At 31.4% G+C, this 23,295-nt stretch overlaps 1 protein-coding gene and 1 pseudogene across 1 annotated transcript; both read right to left on the reverse strand.

Moving 5' to 3' along the window:
• Positions 1–771: 771 nt before the first annotated feature.
• LOC100812293 (ethylene-responsive transcription factor ERF039) lies at positions 772–2,173 on the reverse strand. The gene has a single exon (XM_003549877.5). It carries the CDS (start codon positions 1,870–1,872, stop codon positions 1,174–1,176), a length of 699 nt encoding a protein of 232 aa, XP_003549925.1. The 5' UTR covers positions 1,873–2,173; the 3' UTR covers positions 772–1,173.
• A 14,509-nt stretch (positions 2,174–16,682) lies between these two features.
• LOC100802178 (peroxisomal acyl-coenzyme A oxidase 1-like) lies at positions 16,683–22,812 on the reverse strand (annotated as a pseudogene).
• Between the last annotated feature and the right edge of the window lie 483 nt (positions 22,813–23,295).

Here is a 23,295-nt window from a genome sequence, read left to right on the forward strand (position 1 = left end):
CAATTGACTACAAGTGGAACAAAATGTATGTTCATGCTTTAAAATATATTTATAAGTACATATATAATGTCAATTTTGATATTACGAGTGTGAATTTACTTTGCATCAAGATTCAAAGAAAATATAACATTTTCCCCAAAATGAAACCATGAACACCTTAGGTCACTTTGTTTGTCTAAGTTTTTAATTGAACTTCACGGTCCTATATAGATATTTAATGTTTTTCTCAACTTTTGAATTTATTAATAAAGGTCGATATGTTTATTCATAGTCATTTTTTTCTATCCATAAATAAGTAATATATTCAAGTTTCGCTGTTTTTTTTTTTTTTTGCTAAGAAAACTTTTTTGTTAAACCAACTTATTTCAGCAATTAATACTCGAAAGAAAATATGCGTCTAATGTTACCCATTTTGCAAGAAAACGTACATATGCTTTTTGTGTACGTTATTACAGTGTTAAAACCCTAATTTGTGTCATTGGTATCTTTATTCTGATTCAAAGAAACGGTTATTCTGCCGGCCAAACCATGCTCCTTCATGTGCAACATCAGCTTTGGTCAATAAGCATATGAAGGAAAAAGAAAAAGGTTAAATTTAAGAGAGGCAAGTTGGCATGATTTTATATCATCACCTCATGATGTGCCTCTGCCACTGCCAATTTTATAAAGCAGGTGAACTTAATTAAAAATTAATAAATATTAAATCTAGAAAGGCTGCCAACAAAATTAGGACATAAAGACAAAAGGTAGTAATCAAAACAATAAAAAAAATAATCAAATTTACCCAGCTGAACTTTATTCCACATTCACCCATACACAAATTAAACTGAATTTTGACAAAGGGGAGGATATACAGATGACAAGCGAGGAAATTTACAACAAATTGAGGAATATGATGCAAGGCAACTTAATTAATTACCTTATCTGAAAATGACAGATGATATTTTAATATTTACATAAATTCTTGAATAAAAAAAGCTATGGAGTGGGTTTAGTAAAACTTCTTTATTTGTCATGGACACTGAAGTTTGACACCCCCACGTCATGCTGCCATAGAGCATATTGGATTCTTCAAGGTTCTTGCAAGTAGCTCAAAAGTGAAAGGAACAAAGAAAAAAGAGAGGCAGCACAAACATCAAAAAAAGGGAAATTGGCCTACTTGAGGAAGGTAACTTAATATGATTCCCAAAGAAAAGGTTCCTCAAGCCGGAAACCCAGCTCTATATGTTCGGCTCCGGCTACAAGCCAAGCCGATGAATAATGAAACTCATCGGCTCCATGGCTCAAGTCAAGAGAGAGATCAGGAAGGTCCAAGAATGTGTCATCCACACCCTTCAACGATGAATTGGATGATGATGATGATGATTGTGTTTGGATTGAGGAGGAAACGGCTTGGCTCAGCTCGGATTCGGCTTCATGGCTTTGGTGACCGAAATCCAAGGCGGAGGCTTTAGCCGCCGCAGCTTGGATGTCCTTGGGGGAGGTGCTGGCGGGGCGGGGCAGCTTGGCGGCTAATTCGGGGAAATTGAGGTAAGCCGAGCTGCCTTTGATCGTGAGAGCCGCCACATCATGGGCTCGAGCCGCCATATCGGGAGTGGGAAAAGTTCCAAGCCAAATTCTTGATTTCTTCCTTGGCTCTCTAATTTCGGATACCCATTTGCCCCATTGACGCATACGTACTCCTCTATACGTAGGGTGCTTCCCTTCAATATTACTAATGGCTCTCTTCTTCTTTTTCTCCTTAGTAGTAGTGTTAGTGGCTTCTTCTATGGAGGAGGAAGAGGAGGTAGAGGGAGTAGTAATGGTGAAAGAGGATGATGAAGTGGTTGGTTGAACTTCATTGTCTAAAGGGTTAGATTCTTCCATGACCATTGTGGGAAGGAAGGAGGGAAGAAATTATTGTGATGGGAGTGAGTGAAGGAAAAATGTGGTGAATAGAGCTTTTGAAATAAGGGTGGGTTGAGCTGTGAACTACTTAGTACTTATAATTCTTGCGCATATTAAAGAAATGGGTCCAAGGGAAAAAGAGAAAAACAGTTGCATTGTTTGCACTTAGCACTATATTCTTCTATAATCTCTCACTCCTTTCCCTTTCTCTTTTCTTTCTTTTTGGCATTTTGATTCAAAGGTATAAATCCTTACAGCTTTGCCTTAATGATTAATGGCCGTATTCTTAAACTACCCAAGGAAATGTGTTAATGTTTCTTCTGAATGAATTAGTTTATTAAAATCGCGATAAGACAGGTGTTAAATTTAATTGTATATATAGTTACGTCCAATCAAGTCATTTGCACGACAATGGTAACTGTAAGTATCATACTACTATTTTTTTTTTTGGTTTTGTTTTTAACCTTTTTTAATTTTATGCTAATTATTAAAGCTACTTTTATGGACTGATTTATTTTTAATTCAATTCTTGGCGGTATGTCATTTCATACTCATTGAACGGCCTGATTAATTAGGGGCTAATTTTAATCCCTCGCTGGTGGGCTCTTGGATCATAAGTGGCATCTCTTGTGTATCATCATCATCATAACATAATTGATCATTACGTGAGAGATTAGGTGTCACTCTGTCCGCATCTATGTAGTTATCCTTAATCACAAATCAAAAGTGGAGAAAAGATAATAAAAAAATGGACCGCAATGGTCATGAGATATTCAATTTCACCTATTTGTTTTTTAGTCACAGGTGAGGGTATTTTTGGTACGTACCGAAGTTGGTGGACCCATGTAAAATTGTTTATTGCAAAATCATATCCTTAATCTTATACACCCTTTATACAGGGAAACCCTTTTCATATGAATAAAAAAGGAATTATTATATGATCTAGATGTCATCTACTCATCTATTCCCTTTCCCTGTCCAAACCGGTATTCATTTTTCACAATCCACCTGTGACTGTTATAGTCAATTTGAATACAATGGGTGAAGGGGGTGGCTCTGTGTCAATAGTGACTGCAAATGACATCATTAAATTTCATATTGTTCCACTATGTCCCTGCTATAGAACATTCATTTCCTTTTGCTTGCCTTTTTTTTTTTTTTAAGGTGTTTTATTATTCTTAATGTAAACTGTGTGTTGGTGTGTTAAATAAGTGTAGCAGGCGAGAGTAGAGTCCGATTTGGTTTTCTTTATTGAAATTTGTTGACACAATGATTTAATATTTGAGTCTTGAGTCCTTTAATTAAAGTTTTGATTTTAATTTTTAATTTGAATATGAATATGAATATGAAGTCGTAATTGAAGGTACTAGATTCTGAAAATGGGTCACTCTGGTGAAAGATGATTAGTTGATTATTAGATAAGAAATTTCAGATACACCTTGTTAATTAAATAAAAAAAATAATTAATTTTCTTTATTCTTTCACAGTTTTTTTTACTTCAATAAAATAAGAAACCTCTTTTAAAAAATTAAATAATAATAGGGTGTGATTGGATCCATGTTTAACTGACAATGAACTAAACATGATTTTTTTCATTGATAATGTGCTTGGCTGTGTTGAAAAAAAAATCTTAGTTCTAGACTCAAGTCTGATTGGAATTATTAGAAATAATTTTTGCATCAATCCTGACTTGCGACATATTATTTATTCAACGTATATTCTTGATTAGACTCAAGGCATTGTGGTAATTTGACATTCAAAATCAATTTTGGTATATTATAAGTTTCCATATAAAATTGCATGTCAAAATCAATTTTCTATTATTTATTGTCTAACAAAAATCATGTTATTACAAACTCACGTTTACTTATAATCAATTCCATAAAACTACATTAATTATGTTGAACTCACATTTGGATCAAAGGATGGGAGAGATGCAGGGTTTTAATAAAAGAGAGAATAGGAATAAAAATAGATCAAATCGCATGTTAGAGACTTATGGTCTAATTAGATAAAGTCCAATCTAACCTGACATGTTTATTAAAAAAATTAGACTTAAATTTTTTTAAAGGTTTTTTTTATTATTGAAAGACCGTGCTTTTGGTTTTGTAAGAAGTTTATTGGACTTGATAGGTCAGTGAATTTATATATATAATAGTATATATATATATATATATATTATATTTATTATATATAACTATGATACTTTTGTAATAAAATCATTTTATTTTGAAAGTTGAAACGTAATCTTTAGTCTTACGTAGACAAAGTCTCGTCTTCATTATTTGATGAATGCAGATGATATAAAGGGCTGTTTCAATGATATGAAGGTTGATGACTATAACACATGTGAATTGATTTTTAGTTTTTTACAGTGACGAGAAGCGTCGGGAAACGTCGATGACTATGTGCAAAAAGTTATAATCAATTCTTTATTTGTAATATTTTTTTCATTACGTTCTTTAATATAGCAATGTCAAAGTCATTTATAAATTTTTTTATGAGTGCCAAAGCAATTTATATAAGTGCAGGAGGAAGTGATATTAAAAAATATTGTAACAAAAAAATATTAATTTAAAAAATAATACAGCTTGTCCCGAATACACAACATATTAAACTAAAATAGATCATTTTAAGAGGAATGGATCTAAAGTGAGTCATCTGTTCTTTTAAGACGAATGATTGCCTCCTATTTACCAAAACCTGTGTATCCCAAGTTAGATTGGTCAAGAAGGTGCTTGAGAGATTTTGTACAGTCTCGGGTTTAAGGGTAAGTATTGGTAAATCAAGATTTTATGCATCCAAGAATGTGGTCAATACCAAGAGGAGTCAAATAGCCAGCATCATTAATTTCCCCTACATCTCTAATCTGGGCAAGTACCTAGGGTTCTCTATCTTCATTGGTCGTGTCACTAAGAGGGAATTCAACTTCATTCTGGATGCATTCAAGGAAAGTTGGTGGGCTCCAAGTTCAAGCTCCTAAGCAGGGCTATTCTTGAACTATTTCAAAGCCTAAGAAGAAATAAGATCTGGGAATTCATAGAGCAAGGGAGTAGAATATCTCCCTCCTTTGCAAGCATGTGTAGGCTCTCATGAACGAACTCTAATAAGTTATGCAAATCCTATTTTTGGACTACCTTCATAATGGTCATATCTTAAAATGAGAATTCTTACACTTAGGATCTATTCTGAAAGTTGTTGACTGTCTTTGAGAGGGTTTTAAGTTTTATGTGAGGTGTGGGGATGTATGTTTTTGGTTTTGTTCGTGGTTTCATGGGAAAAAAATTGTGTGATGAGGTTTTGTTTATGCATATTGTTGATACCTAGTTGAAACTCTTTGATATGTATGTAAATGATTATTGGAACAAATCTACACTCTATACTATGTTCCTTTGGAGGATCGAAAATTAGTTCAAAGAATAGTCTTGCATGAGGAGGTTGTAGACACATTCATTTGGGACCCATTTCCTTTGGGTTGCTACTCAGAGCGAAATCTTCTTTTAGGTGGCTTTGTCGGGCACCTACCATTCTAAGTACATGTGAAGAAAGCTTGACCTGGGTCTAAAACTTTAGACTACCAAAAAATATAAAATATTTTTTATGGTTTACCTATAGAGGTAGCCTTCCTACTATTGCTTTTCGTTGAAGGAGGCATTTGTCTTTCTTTTCTTTTTGTTGCAAGTGTAATGGAGTGGAAGGGATGTGGACTCACACATTGAGAGAGTTCCCCAGAGCTAAATCCATTTGGCATTAGCTCCATGTTCTTTCTTTTCTTAATCACTTTTGTGGAAATGATGCTCTATGGTTACACCATAATGCCATGGAAAATAATTCTTAACTCTTTGGGACTGCATGCTAGATCATTTGGAAAGCCCATAACCACCATTGTTTCTAGGGTGAGGAATGAATGCAAATTTACATTGTTAACCAGATCACAAGTCAATGTCAGTTCATTCAGACTTACTTCAAGGGATCTTCCTCCACAAGAGACCCACATAACATAATATGGTCTGCACCTATTTCTCCTTTCGTCAAGTTGAATATTGATGGAAGTTCTTTGGGTAACCCAGGGTCATTGGGTTTTGGAGGTATAGTGCGAGACTCTCGGGGATTTTGGTTCTCTGGGTTCTATGGTCACTTTGATCACACTACGAACATACATGTGGAGCTCCTTGCCATCCTCAATGGGATGCGTCATGCATGGAATAATGGGTTTAGACATATCATCATAGAGACAGACTCCTTAGTTGCTATCCACCTGATTGAGTAGCAGTCACCTTCGTTTCATCCTTTTGTGTCGATAGTTGCATCTATTAAGTCACTATTAGCCTTTCAATGGGAGATATGTATCATCCACACTTTGTGGGAAATTAATGTCTGTGTAGATATTCTCGCGAAGAAAGGAGCATCCACCAGTGTGCCATTGGTCACATTGAAACTTTGCCTTAATGATGTTTCACCTTGTGTAACTATTGATGCACTTGACATAGTTTTTGTACGCTTGTAGTTCTGCTCTTTCCTTTTCTTTTATTAATAAAAAAATAGATATTTTAAATGAAAATGAGTTGGGACAACTATTTGATAATTGTGAGATTTGTAGATCTTTTAAGCTTTGCATATAAAATAAGCCAAATAAATAGCCTTTCAGGTCTGGCCAAACCTTAAAAAATACCTACATTAGGTAAATGGGTTAGACCCAAGCTTAATAGTTATAATGTAAGTCAGACTCAGACTTATCAAAGTTGATTTGGTCTGACTTGTTTCCATTCCTAAGGGAGGGAAAGGAAAGGAGGGGAGAAATTTTGATTGAATATTATGTTTGGTTGAGAATAGAATAAGGAAACAATTTTAATGGATGGTAGGTAGTCATTATTTTGTTTGGTTTAAAAGGGGAGGGGAATGGTTTTAAAATAATTTTACTTTTGTATGCTTATAATTCTAAATTTCTAAACATAAGTAAAGATATCTTAACCATTTTAATTTAAATGTTTAAAATGTCATTTTCTTCCCCTACAAATCCCCCAATATTGGAACCTGAAGGGGAGCAAAAATTAGATGAGGAGGGATTTTTCTCCACTCCATTTCTCTTTCCTTTTACAAATTTGAACCAAAAAATAAATGATTAAAAAAATTGCGACACACTTTTCTCTTTCCAAAGTGTTACTCATTTGATTTGGAACTCATTCACTTCTTTCACAAAGCATCTCTTCCTCTACATGTTTTTCTTTTATACTTATGATATTTGCTTACTATAAAGACACTCACTTTTCCTTTTCCTTTGTTTCCCTATTTTCATTTGTGGTTGTGTTGAAGATGTTGCATACTTGCAACTACTTTATACCGTGACCTATGCATGTTTTCAAGCAATTCATCGTTCCCTAGATCGGAAAAACAAGGTCACAACTCCATCGTGGTGTGATTGTTCTTCTAGTAGCAAATAGTAAGAAATCAAAATCAATCCACTCAGATACATTCAAGAACCAAAAACCCCTCAGCCGATTTAACCAACAGGCTAAACGGTTTGATTCAGTCCTAATTTTTTCTATATTGGTTAGCATGGGTTTGGAACTTTTGAGCCTGAAATCGTCCGCAACCAACCGATGCTTAGTCCTAGTGAATACGATGTTACATAGATTTATTTAAATATGAAAAAATAATTTCAATGTATAAAAAATATGTTAAGAAATAAAAAATATCAATTGGCAGCTTATTGTAAATTATTTCTTATAAGAAATATTTTAAATATAATTTGTATATTTTTATAAAGATTGTGAAGTTATAATCAAAATTAATAACACAAAATATCAAGTAATACCATTTAAATAGTTCTCATAAGGTCACACCCCCCAAAATTACTCATAGTGAAGCCCATATTTTACTATATTTTTAATATATATTTTTCATCTTGCTTAACCATAAGAATTTTCAACTTTTTCAATGATGTTATTGTTGACAATACAATATAAAGTTGGATAGACTATTATGCCCTAATGTCGGACAAATAACAAGAAAGAAGAATAACTATTTGAAGCCCTTGTGCCTTTTAGGCTTGGTGCTAGAAGGAATATGTTTTCTATGGGTAGAATAACCATCAAATACCACGAAGGAAGGACAAGCATCCAAACTTTGTATACTTGGCGTAGAAAAATTGTAATATGCTCGACTAAGGTGGCCAACAAATACCACGAAGGAAGGATGTTTGTAAAGCCTAGTTGCTTTCAGGATCGACATTTGTCCCTACAAATCAACATAAGATTTTTTAACGTATTTTTTCCTCATTCACATGTTTTCAAGCAAAGTTCTTAGAAGGTCACACACCCCAAAATTACTCATAGTGAAGTCCGCTTAATTGTGCAGTTCTTAAGTAAAAACTATCAAAAAGTATATGCATCTTGTTGGTATAAGAATACTAATTAATTCCTTTAAGATATATTCAATTGTACAGTCTTATACATGCTCAGCCTTTAGATCCCTCTCATTTTTGTATGTACTCGATTCATTCATGTGTTTCTCTTGCTAGAACCTTCTAGGAGTCATTGCTTATTTGTGCCTCTTCTCTTTTGCATTGATGATAGGTGTCAATTTTAAGTGTTAATACTTCTTTCATGACACTTATTTACTTGAGTTTTAAAAGAATATGCTTGTAAAAATCCCCATAGATAGGCATTTGTAAGTATTTTTGTATATGGAAGATTCAACAAGCATTTTTATGAGAAATCTCAGTTTTTGGATCCAAGAAAGATATAAGTGCTAACTCTGGATGAAATCCGTTGAGCTAATCAAATTTAGCTTAGTGAAATAAGGCTAGAAAAAGAAAGAAAATAAGGGAACTCATCCAGGTTGAATCCACTAAGCGAAATGCAATTTAGCTTAGTGAATTGGAGGCAGAATAGGAGGAAGTGAAGATAATGAATCCGTTGAGCTAAATATAATTTAGTCTAGTGAAATGAGTTTCCTTCATGTTGAAGAATGTTGTTTTGTTGAGCGAAATTTCTATCCATTGAGTAGATTGCCTCATTTTTGCACCTCCTTTACTTGATTAAATAGAAAAAAGGAAAGAGAAAGAGAGAAAGAAAGAGCAAAGGAAAGAAAAATAGAGCTTGAAGAATAGAGAACTTCATAGGAGAAAGTGCAAGGATCGAGAATCTAAGAATATACGATCATTTTCCAAGACTTTCTCTCATTCATTGTATAGGATCGTTCTCATCATCATGAGTAGTTAATCCTCTTGCTATTGGGATTGGATGTAATCAATCTTTTTTATATATATGTATATGATTTCCTATTATTCAATGTTAGTGATTTGATTTTGAATTTAATGCTTGAGATGAATTAATCACTCATTTCATGATTCAAGGTTTTGATTCTATTTGGAAAGTGTTATCCAAATGCAGATCTAAATCAAGTCACCCAATGATTATAATTGCTAGGAATATAATTAGAACTATTGGTTGTTAAGATTCTTGATTTTAATGCAGGGGTTTTGAGTTGATGATCAAGGAATTGGTTGTTGATCTCGAAATCCTAAGAATTTTCATACTTAAGGAATTAACATGAAATGAACCAATGAATCCAATAACATTGAATATATAGAAATCATGTATGTGTAATCTAAAGATTGTAGGATTATTAAATAGATGAAATCTGATCCCAATACTTCTTTCCACCGATTTCTCACTTATGCAACTTGTTCGCTTTGTTTAGTTGTTCTTGAATATTGTTATTAATAGTTTCTCACTTATGCAACTTGTTCGCTTTGTTTAGTTGTTCTTGAATATTGTTATTAATAGTTTCCGTTATGAAAACTTGCAAAATAAACTTTTGTACATTTGTAATTAATTTGTTTAGGAGTTTTCGTTAGAATAGTAGAAATTATCATAATATCTACCAATCCTTGTGAATACAACAACCCACTTACTACTATCTATTACGAAAACTTTGTATGTTTGCCAATTCATTCAACAATCAACGATCACCTCCTATCCTTATCAATGTTCAAGATGTTTCACCAACCATTTAAAGCACCCACGTTTTGCAAGGCTTGATATAAGTAGTATTAATTAACACATTTTTTGTATATTAAACAAATATTCTAAGGGTTGGTCGCATGGCGGAGGGTTGAAGTAGATGCATGAGGTTTTAAGTTTGATTTTATTGTTGTTATTGTTAAAAAAAAACAAATATCTCAAGAAAGTAAAAAGTATAATAGGATATTTGTTTATCCATAAAAATCGAATAGGGTATAAGATGTTAACAACGCTCGGACATATAGACACACATACGAGACACTTGATAAGTAAAAAAAAAAAAAAAGACATATATCTTAATTTAAAAAGAGAGAGATTCTAAAAATTAAACACGAGTACTTAAATTTAATATATTAAATTTGATTTGATGACTAGAGGATACATCAGCAAAACTAAAAGGTTGTGGACTTTCTTTTAAAAATATTTTTTAGATTAATTATACTTGACCTCATCATTACAGTCTTACACCTTCTCCACTTACCATTATATTTTATTTGTATCACTAAACTTCTATATTTTTTTAATCATAAAACCCCGTTGTTCCTTATTTTTATTTGATTTAGCTATAGTTTTAAGTTTATGACCCGCACAGTTTAATTTAGTCGTTGTTTTTTCACAGAATTTAATTTAGTTGTAGTTATATCATATTTTTCACAAAAGATTATTTTCACTTGAAAGCTAATACAGCCCAAATTCATTATAGAAAAAGTCTTTTTTTTTGTTCAGTGATCCCCTTATTATATCTCATAATCTACCTACCCATTTATAAAACCTTGCTGCCCCACAATAATGAGTACATGGACTTTTTCAAACTCCCTTATCTGGTCGATGACTTGATGTGTGAAGGACAAATGGACAATTAATTAGTTATAGGATATCGATAGTATTAAATCATGATAAACTTTTTATCTAATTGCATATTTACTATTTAAAGTATAATTTTATACTAAATAAATAATGATAGTAGTAGCAATTAACAAAAATATTATTATTATCATTATTAGTAACAATATCAGATTGTTCACAAACTGGACGTCATTCACCCATATTCTAACCACTTTGGTTGTCTTTATGTAAACCATTTGGCTTAAACTAAAACTTTTGTATAAATAGTAAGGATGGAACGGGAAAGTGTGATGTTGCTGGGAATATGAAAGTGAAAATATTTAAAGACATGTTGACCATAAAATTTGATTTATATTGAACATAAAATTTGGTATGTATCAACAAATTTGTTTTATTGGTCGGTATAGTGTAGGTTCATTAACGAATACTGACCAATAATGAAACAAAATTGTTTCAGTTAATGGACAGATCTGATGTTGTTTCGTAGATTTTGTTTTATTAGGATTACTTGTTTCGTAGAATATATCATAACGTTTTTTTTTTCTGAAGAAATATATCTCAATGGTATAATAGACGTTAACCAGTAGATTCTTATATTCTTGGAATATTTTTAGTTAATTCATTTATTTTAAAAGCTTATAATTAATATCTATAAGTCCAATTTTTTTATTTGATTCTTAAAATTAATTTGGACGTGGTTAGGCAAAAGGTTATAAGTTAGGAAGTTTTTAAATAAAAACCTATTAGTCAAATCTTCAGAAATTTTAAATTGCATTATCGAACTAATTAAACTTTAACATTCTATCATGCTTTAAAAGGAGTCAATATTAGATATTTAAAATTGTAATAATCTACTTTAGAATATCTCCAAATAATATACATTAGAGCTTATGGACATTTTTAAAAGGCCATGTATAACTTATAGGTATTTTCTGGAGGAAATTAACTAGTTATGTGAATGGGTGAGATAATGGGATGGGATAATGTCTGTTTGGATATAGGCCATAAGCTCTTTAGAGAGCTTCTATACTGAAAATATAGAGTATATGACTCAAAAGAGCTTTATGGCTTGTATTCAAACAGACTTATAAACATGAGTAGTCGTTACCGACCGATATCTATCTTCTTAGATAAATATCCGTCCAGTGTTTATATCTCACAGTGTTGTTAAAATTAGCTCGAGTAAGTGATAAGATTACTCGAAACTCCTCATCAGATCGATTACTCAAGTGATCAACCTAAACCAATTTTTTCTTAATATATATTATTCTTGGAACAACATAGTAATTTAATTTTTTTTTCATGGTTGCCTTTGAAAATTGGAATTCATGACAGAAGCTTGATAATTCAAATGTTGAATGCTAAGTATCCATACTATTATCCGCTAAGCTTTTTATAAAACAGAAAGGTGACTGTTGAATAATATATAATAATATAATAATATCTGAATTATTTCTGAACTATTAATAGCTAACTGTTGAATAATAATATAATAATATATTAATAATATAATAATAATAATATATTTCTGAATTATTAATAGCTAACTATGTAATAATATCTGAAATATATAATAATATAATAATATATAATAATAATATATAATAATATAATAATATAATAATATATTTCTGAATTATTAATAGCTAACTGTTGAATAATATATAATAATATAATAATATCTTTTTATAACATGTTAAATTGTTATATAATAATTAAATAGTTGCTATTTTTTTATAAGAAATAAGTTTTAGTTATTTTACACAATTTATTTCTTATAAAAAGGATCGACCGTAGTATATAATAATAAGCCCCTATAATGTTATTTTAATCTTAATAACAATATATAATAGTTCATTATTATTATCTTGATTTTAATATAATTTAATATTTATGTATTTTATATATTTTTCATGGACTTATTTATAACCCTCCAAAAAAATTTGTATGTCGTGAAAAATAATATTTTTTTTAATAATTTAATGATAATATTCAACAAAATAATTTATAATAATAAATAATTATATAAATTATAATGTGTACAATTCTCCTTCAGGCTCAACTTTCTTTTATTTAACATTATTGTTTACCTGAGTTAATCGATTCAATAAGTGACCCTCTAATTTGATCATAATTCATCAACTTGGTGTCTCAATCGGGTCATAACCTAATCAATTTTAAAACCATTGTTGTCTGGTACATGCACAAGTACCTATTAAACAAATATTTGTGGATTTTCTTAATATCAGCATGTATTTGCGGATACTCGTATTTACCGAAAAATTAAAATCCTTTAATAATATTTTAAAAGACAATTTAACTATAATTTTTTTATCTATTCTAACATTTTCTTAAAAAAACAGTTTAAAGGCCACATTAAAATAATTCAAATATTATACACAATTACTCTATATAATTATACTAATCAAGATTATTCAGTTTAGAAACAAAATTTAAAATGCTTCAATCTCGTAAGTCCAAACAAGAATTATTAAAAAAAATTCAATAGCATAAATCCAAACAAAATTATTTAAATAAAAGCATTTAAGTAATTTTACTATAATTACTATTTAATGAGTACCCTCTTGTAAAAGGTAAGTGTAGTCCAAGTCTAAGGATAAATTAGTATAAAAATTGTTGTGTGTAGTAATCCTTTCTTGATTTGAACCTTACGGATGAAAAACACATTTTTACAGGAGAGACATGAACAACTTAAGGTGGCTAGTGATAGGAATGTGTAAAAGTTGGTTTAGTAAAAAAATTAAATCAAATTGATTTTAAATTATTCTAATTAGATTAATTTTATATCCAAATTATTCGAATTGGTTTCAAATTGTTTTAGAAAAATCAATATAGAAATGAATTGTTTTTAAAAAGCCGCTGGGAACAACTTCTCATTTTACTAATTTTGTTATTTGATTTCAAAACATGTATTTGTTGTTTCTTAAACCCATTTTTCTTTAAGCTTCGATTTACATTTCAGATATTTATATAGTACTTTATTTTTTTTATGGTTAAAATATATTTTTGAATGAGCGTTAGTTCTTTGCAATCTATTATATTTTTCTCTCTAAATTGCTTTCAAATTAAATGCTTTCTTTATATTAATGTTGCATTTAATTTAAAGTTCATTTATATTTTATGAAATTGCACTGTATTATATCTTGTGATTTAACTTTGATTTTATTTCGTTCAAGATACATTTTCAATTTCAGTTAATGAGTATTAAAACTCTACATTCTGTAATACTTAGTCAAAATATTGTCAAATTCGATCAAGTTGACATTCAAATTTCGATTTACATCAAGGTTAAATTGAAATTAATGTTTTGTACATAACTTTTTATACTTGTTCAATCACAAAGTTTTTTTTTTTTTTTTTTGCTGACTTTTCAAAATCACAAGTTAACATATTCGACTATATCTTGGACAAATAGAATTTAATTGATTAATCAAAATATTGAATTAAAGTTTTCTGGTTGAGTCATTCACATATCATTCAACTAAAAATTAAATGCTACTAAATTATCATCAAAGTCCATAATATTATATATCATAAAAAATTAAATAATAGAAGTATCTAAAGATTTCAAATCTAAATCTAATCAAACTTGCATAAAATTCATCCAAACAAATTCTATTATTGACACCCTTAAAAGTTAAAACACTTTTTTATCTGATTCAAACTGGTGACACTGCGTCAGACTCTTGGTCGACACCACTAACCGTTATAGTAATTTTGTCTGGTCAAACTTCCTATACTAGTTTCTTTTTTTTTTATTTTTTTTATAAAGTCATATGCTATTTTCTGGTATATAACACTGTATATATGCTCAATAGTTGGTAGCGAGAAGAACCCTTAATAATGATGACCATCAAATCTTGTACTACTACGACGTGATATCCCCGGCATGCCTTTACGTTTTGTTTTCTTGTTTTGTTTTCTTGTTTAGGGTACACACACGGTCCCTGCTTCAAAATCACATGTCTATGGACCAGGAGGATGGTCCGGACTCTAGACTAAAGTTTTGATGTTTTTACAAAAAAAAAAAATGGAAAATTTTATCTAATGTAATTTATTATTTTTTTATGAGTAAATTCTTTGTACGGTATATATATAATCTGACAGTGTTATTTGATAATAAATTATTATATAAAATAAATTTATTAAATTTTATGATAACTAATTTAAAATTATATACATATTATAATTACTAACTGTATTCACAATTCATAAAAAATAAATTCATTCTTATTTCATATTTTACAAATCTCAAGAACTAAAGTGAACAATTCCTGTAATTTGATTTTCATAAACAAAAGTAAGCATTTACTCGTTTTTTTTTTATTATTTATCTATAGAACTACAATCTTTAATTTTATCCATGACGTTAATTAATGAATGTTAAAATTCAATCACAAAATGTTGTCAGCTTGTTCACGTAGTGCTAAGTTACACCTTAGAGATGCTACAGTGGATCCAAAACGACGTTGTTTTTTAAGGGGTGTTAATTTGTTAAGGGATCTTTGCGTGTCTTTTTCTTTATCCATGCATCTCAGCAACTACCAAGGCATGGCCATAAATGTCCTTCCCAACCAAACTTTTGCTACAGCTGAACAAGGAACAAAGTTGTGTTATATGTGAAGTTGGATAGAACCCACGACTGGTCCATCACTACCACTACCATTTTGGAAACTCCTAAATTGATGTTGATGATCCATTCAGATTTTTCACCCTCATCCTTTTTTTAGCCAACCTACCACTGGTTCATCTCACTTTAGGGTTTTCACCTTTTTCCTTCGTGCCCTCTACTTCTCCTTCCCACATATCATTTCATCTAAAACCAAAGTTTCTATTTTGTCAAAGAGGATGTCAAGAGAGGGAAAAGGAGAAGTGGCATATAAATGAGCCCATGGCCATAAGAAGAAGATAGATTGCATCAGCCATGAACAATGAGAAATTTATAGATTTTTTTCTTTTCAATTTTTTGATGGTGTATATAAAAAAGATTTTTTTGTGAGAGAAAAAATTCATTTTGATGATTTTTACATAAGAGTTAGTCTCATGTGCCACGGAGATACCTTATTTTTACAACAAAAAATCTCAAAATGAGTCAAGGTCATTTTAAGTCCATTGTAGCATTCAAGTTGTCACTTAACGTTTGGTTACTAACTTTCAACATTTTTTAACATCTGAAACAAAAAATAATTTTAGGAACAAGGAACGATATCTTATTTTACATATCTCAAAAACCAAAGCAAATGATTCTTACAATTTCTGGAAACAAAAGCAGGGTCTATTCAATAAAAAAAAAAAATAATGTTATTGCCTTGAAAAAATCAATGAGCACCTCGATAGAATAGTAATGATTATATTTCACAATAATTAACTTTAAGACTGAGAAATAACTTGAATAAAAACAGTAGTTTTTCCATTCATAGTTTTTGTGAATGATTTTTTTTTAACCAAGAGGTATCCAGAATTTCTGATTGGTTGGATAAATAAATAAATAAATAAGGTGACAGCCAACCTACCACTATAAATAAAAATTTAAAACACTAACGATGAATCTAGTAACATAAATTCCAGTCCTTACTATGTAGAGGATTTAAAACATCACATAAAATACATTATTTGCAATTAGCATCATAAATGACTACTTTTTGCAGTAAACATTATGCCGGGCAAATGTTACTAGAATTTAATTGCATATTACTGTAAAAATTTACATTGTCAATTAATTAAAAAATATTCCAAATTACTTTTAAAGAAATTATTACAAAAATAATAATTGATGACCATATGTAAAACCTTTATTAGTATATTCTAATTAAACTATATTTTTTTGTTATACTCATTTTCTTCTTATTTCTAGACAGGGTTATCGACATAAAAATATTTTTATCCACAGATAATTATAAATAAATTTATAACTTCCATGACATAATTTTATTGATGTCAACTTCGTTTCACTTTCGTAGAACTTTATTACCGTCTTTAAATTGAAAGCAATTCATAACTTTCTCCAGGATCAACAGTGCAGTTATAAGTTATTTTAGAGTGCATTACGAAGTTGTTGCGGGACCGGGCTCCCTTGGAAACCACAATTAACTGGCAATGAGCAACAGCTGCCTCAACTAGATCGACAGAGAATTCTTGGAAACCTGCCATCGAGAAAATCATCAGCATTTGAGATCATATCTAATTACAACATCATACACATACGCACTCAAACATCAGTAGAATCAGTTAAGGTAACCACTACCCAGCCAACTGTGGTTGTTAAAGTGTTGTTCATCAGTCTCCCCCACCACACCAAGAAAAACAAATCAACATGAGCATATAGCTTGTGAGTTTAAGTGATAAATCATTTACCTTCTTCGGGATTGGTAAACTTGCTAAGATTTTGAGCACAACCAATCACCTTCTTAGCAGCCCTAGCTTCAAATGCTCCCAGCACTGCATTAGGCTTCAACCCATCCTCCGCTGCAAAAATCAACATAATAATATAATTAACTTATGAATTCTATAAATCATCTTATTAGGGATAAATAATGTGTCTAGACCATCCAACGATAGTCTAGTAGTGTTGGTATGAGTTATAAAGATAAACAATCCTAAGTTAGTTCCTAAGATTACTACTAATTGATTCTGCCATATTATACATTATATATCTCCATCAATGAACCATGAGCAAATCACATAATGAACTTAACACTACATACATCTAACTCAAAACCTTAAGGCATTAGGTTTATGAGTCTTTCTCACTTATATATTGCTTAACTTGCTCATTCTTACCCAATGTGAAAACTCTTTACTCACCTGTCACTCTAACAATCCACCTTAATAGCAGTCACTCTTAACACACCTTAATCGTCGCCTATCAGAGTTAGTTGCTAGTGTTCTGAAAAAGGCTACCTTTGAAGGGGCTAACCAGAAAGACTGAGTGAAGTATCAAAGTGTGCAGCAACTGATACGTTAATTATAATGATTCAATCCCAATTATAAAGATATACAGCCCCAAAATTAGTTTCTAAGATTAGCCCTAATTGATTATAACATATATGCTACCGTAGTGCCATAAATATCTAAGATATTTTAATGCATTATAACTCCTGAAAAATAGAGGCATAGTTAATAATGCTATCTCAAATTGTCTTAGATTTGGGACATCAATAGATTGGAAAGGTTAGAATTTGCAAATTCTCGAGCAAATCCAATTTCTTTATACAGTTATACCTTTCTGAAAATCAGAATGATATTGCATCAGCTGTTCCACTCGTCCAATATAAGATGTTGTACCAACAGGCTTTTTCCTGGAGCCCAACTGAGAAATAGTCTTGATGAGATGCCTAGCCACCTACAATGGATTTTCTAGGAAGTTATCAAACAACTCAAGACCATTCTCGGTTAACAATATCTGATAAAACCTCACAAATCAGACAGCACTAGGATGTATGAAGAGCATAAATGTCAAAGGGGCACATGAGAATACTTGGGCAAAGCATGAAGATACAGCAACACCAGAGTATATAAGAAAAATAAATGATGATTATTTTAATTATTTCAATCTTTTTGCAAGTTTCTCCCTGTTCCAAATACTATTAGAATTGATACCCGTAAAATTTTAAACTAAAAACAAGGATCAGTATTTTTTTTAATATAAAAAACTACAAAGGTATACACTAAAAATGCAGATGTTTACAATAACACATGAGAACACAGTAAATACAAGAAAATAAAATATCACCCCTCCACAAATAGGCAAGTTATCATGATGCACAAACCAATTTGCAGATGAGAAATTTCATTAAAAAAATTTATCAACAAATAACACAATATAATGGTACAAGCTATATATAACATTTAAAAAACCTGTAAAAGCAGCACAGTGTTGTCTCCTTCGTATGTGCAGGAAGGAATGTAGACTGCAAATAACTCAGGCAGACCACTGCTGCAAAGGTAACCATGGCCACCGCATAGTTTGCGGCATTCCTCAATTCCATCCTGCAAATTTAAGTAAACTTAATTTAATTTGAACTTCAAAGAATTAAAAGTTGCAAAGTGAACACCATATAATAGGATACTATAAAATAGTAATAAAAGCACAACGATAACATCAAAGACATTTGGACCATTTAAATGAGGAGAATATTACTGATACAATTTGTTATCTGACATACATATAGGTGGCATAATGGATTGTAATGTACTACAATGAAAAATGCACAAAAAAGACAAATCAACAAAACAGAATATTTCAAATAACAAAACAAAACTCCTGAACAAGAAATGTAGGCAAAAGTCAGAAGTCTGATTGGGCATGGGGCAACCATTACAGAAATGGGAGAAAATGAGGTTCAACATGCAAAGAGGAGTAAACAAAGGAACCCCCTCCCAAAAAACAAAAAAATTACATCGCATATAAAGCTGCTTTATTAATCAATTAAATTCAGCAACTATAATCAAATGGTAATCTAACGAGCATTAGCAATGAGTAATCACATACAGCAGTTGCTGAAGTAGTGAAGGACTTCAACCCTGCAGTGCATGCATGAGCCTCAGGTAATGTTGAAAAATCACTGGTTTGCAATCTTTTCATCACATCCATATAAAGCCATTTCAACCATTCACCAACAAATCTGAAGGCATAGGCAGAAGCTAACAAAGGGATGAGCCTAGCTTGCTGCGTTTTATAATCAATTACCTAGACAAAAAAAAAATGATAACAGAAAGTCAGACACATTATAAAATAGATAGGAGAGATATAACACTATAGATGGAGAACACATTGACAGCAAAATGCATATACCAGTCCAATAGTCCATCATCTCATTGCTCTTAAAACTTTTATGAAGACAATGTTGCAAGCCTAGCCACCCAATTATTATTTCCATATATACATTTTAACACCATGTGTTTCATGTCAAAGATGTGTAGGAAACTCATCAGCCTCCCCATCACAAATTACATACTATTTCTGAGATGTTTGGATTTTTTAAAACTCCATGGACAAGCAGAAGAGAAATGCTATTCCCACTCAGACCAAGACATAACTTTACTATGTTGGTGGAATGCAAAGCAGCTTTGAATCTAGACAATGAAGATTAAAATTTTAGCACTAGTTCATGTTAGGTTAAGATTTTTCTTCCACAGAAAAAAACTGCTTTTTATTTTAAAAGCTTTCTCTGGAAGTTAAAAAGAAAAACTTTTTTTGGTCTCAAAATCAAAATATGCAAATCTAAGTACATAATAAATAATAAATAACATCACATTAAAGCAAACTAGTTTCACATTCCACAAATTCATTTTTAGTAAAAAAGAAGATTGAAAAATCCCAGTAGCATTTATTGATAAAATAAGAATGCTCCAGCAGCAAACTGCAAACGTGCATATACAAAGGCATTTTACAACTTACCTGTGTCTCAAGACCTCCCTTTTTTGACCCAAACTGTCTTCGAACAGCACTATATCTTGTAGCAATGCAAACTGCTCGCGACAAAGCAATTGATGCATCAGATACAATTGTTTGTCTTACATTTACCATAGTACCATAAACTAATTGTCGTGGAACACTGGATTGTACATATTTTCCTTCCCTTGTTACCTGTGAAACCCTGGTAGATTAAAAAGAGTCATCCCCTGAATCTATCACCATAAAAAGATAAGCACACTGCAATTTATGAGTGGAAAAAAAAGAGTCAGGTTACTATATGTTCAGTTTTCCACATATCCTCCCTTTCAATTCACTGCCTCAATTCTTAAAATAAATTCCTTCATCAATCCATCTTCCAACAGAGAATTCAATGAAGAAATTTGACTAGAATCCATTGTTGTTATGGTCATCATCATCATTATTATTTGTGGATGGAGGATGTAGGGGACTAGACTATATGTTTATCATGGACCATGTATGAATTGAATACCATAAAACCCCAACTATGATTATTGGATTTTCCTCTGACGAGAGTAGGTAAAAACAGGTAAAAAGAAACTAACCTCATTAACATTTGATTTCTTGGAATCCATACACAGTCAAACCTTAGCACCCCATTATCCATGGAGTTATATGCTCCATTTCCAAATTTCATTCCAATATCGCCAACAGTTATGCCTGGAAGAGGTAAGTGATCATCCAAGCTCCGCTCACAGCTGGACAATGAAACCTCCAAATTGAGCATAATGTTAATTAATTTTAGTCTGAATATAATAGCAGAACTTTGGGTGTTTAAAGTATGTAACTACCATGCACTCCATGATCTTGACCATCAGTAATTAGTCGGGCCTAAACAACGGCATGTGTTGACACTTTACCCAATCCACCAGGCCACCACTGTTTAAATCAGCATCAAAGGAGTTAAAATCATATTCAGTAATCGCAAGAAGATATCCTGTTAGCCAAATACCCTTTAAAACACAGTAAATACAAAAATAACTAAATAAAAGGTACAAACTGTTTTTCCCTGATTGTTCATATGAATGTATGAATACAATTTCATATTCTAGAATATCATATCATGACAACGCACATCTTAAAGGACCAGTAAAGGCTTCCATAAGCCTTCTCTCATTGTACTCACTTTGCTGGAAGTCAATGTGGGGCTATGAATTACAAACTCGTCTGTTTTGGGATCAAAGGTTGCAGTTTTTTCTAGCCCTTGAACATTAGATCCGTGGCCAAGTTCAGTTTGGGCATAGCAACCAATTATTTGCATCTTATGAGCCAAAGGCAACCACTTCTGCTGCTGTTCCTCAGTTCCTTGTCCTTTGATAGTAGGAACAAACATTCCCTGCAAAATAATTTATGAGCTAGACCTATCTCATCAGTATTTTCATCCATATATATATTTATAGGTAGTATATCAAAGAAAAGAATGCCATCAGGACAATTGACTGAATTGTACCCAATGTAGATCCGTAAAAGCAGGTTGGTCCACAAAGGATCTGAGCATAGCAGCTTCCTCTTCTGTAACAACAAACGGAAACCTCCCATTTATGACAATAACAAGATACCAATTGCAAACTATGCACAACAGAATAGAAGATAGACAAACCACTAAGACGGAGCTCAATAATCCTTTTCCATGCATAAGCTGTTTTCCTCAAAGTGTTCATAAATAACGCCTTCCTATCAAGCACAACTCTGTCATCCTTTCTGAATGCCTAGAGACAGCAGACAACCAATCAAGATTTCAGGCATCCGGAAGTCAAAATCATCATGTACCACCAAACTACCATAAAAGAAAAAGTGCAGGAAGCCAGGAACAGGCACCAGGCAGCTACACATATAGGGATTTTAAGTTCATCCGTGAAACATTAACTAACCATCTAATTCTCAAACTGCATAGCCATAACAATCCAATTCTCATCGACAAACAATTCCCGAGCAAAATCAATTTCCCAATTTTTTAAACAATCTCTTCACGATTCACAAAACTAGCTCTTTTTTGTTTTTTAACTTCGCAATTAAAATTTAGTGCATCGATCTTTTCAAAAACAAAAGCAAAATAAATAATTACTTCTCCGATGAACAAATTTGCAAGACATTGAAAACTGAAAAGCTAGTTAGATCCAATACATATAGTACATTACACCACACCAAAGTTATCACATCAAGTACAAAGCGCGACAAACACAGCAAAGAAGAAAACAATTAAAATATGCAACAAAATAAGAACTGTGATGGTGATATAATGCAGTTAGTTTCTGTTCCAAATCTGCATAGACGCGAAGCTCGAGCATTTCAAAAAACGTCACAACAGAATGAACGAAATTGAAGAGAGAGAGAGAGAGAGAGAATGAGGAATCAACCGGATCGCTGGCGACGAGGCGAGCCATTTTGTCAGAAACTTCAAAAGCGTGAAGAGAACCGGCGATCTTCATCTCGTCGACATCGAACTGCGTCTTGTTCCGCTCGAAAGCCAAGTGATCAACAATGTCTTCCATCTTCTTCTTCTTCGAAACCCTAACGCCCTTTTCTCTTGTGTTGGATTTTCAATTACGGTGTCGCGTGTAAAGTGCGTGTTTGATTCAGTTGGCAAATTTGATTTTCAATGAAATTCATTTTCTAAAGTTGAGTTTAGTTAATCATTAATTTTGAAATAAATAAAATTAAATTATAAAATTGATTTTAAAATAATATTATTTATTGATTTATGTTTGAATTTTTTTATTTAATGCAAAAATTATCTATAATTTTTTTTTTTGACAAAAACTACCTATAATTGCTTCCACCCATAAAAATCACAGCAGGTATCTAAAATCACCTAAGGTATTTCAACGTGATTAATTCAGCATGAAACCAAATAAATGTGTTGAAAATATTTATCATAAATTTTAATGATATAAAATAAACATCTATCAAATAATGCTCGCATACCTAATATTATCGTCAAATGTTATAATAAATTATCAGTTTTATATTTTAATTATTTTTCATAAATTATAAGCAATAATCTTAGTAATCACTTTATACGACATATTACACAGACTAATCGATTTGAAGTGTTTCAGAGATATTGCATTATTTATC

Source organism: Glycine max, chromosome 17 (genome assembly GCF_000004515.6).
Source record: "Glycine max cultivar Williams 82 chromosome 17, Glycine_max_v4.0, whole genome shotgun sequence".
NCBI classification, from domain to species: domain Eukaryota; kingdom Viridiplantae; phylum Streptophyta; class Magnoliopsida; order Fabales; family Fabaceae; genus Glycine; species Glycine max.

Coding starts and splice junctions, on each gene's coding strand:
- LOC100812293 (XM_003549877.5), bottom strand. CDS start 1,872: ATGGTCATGGAAGAATCTAACCCTTTAGACAATGAAGTTCAACCAACC.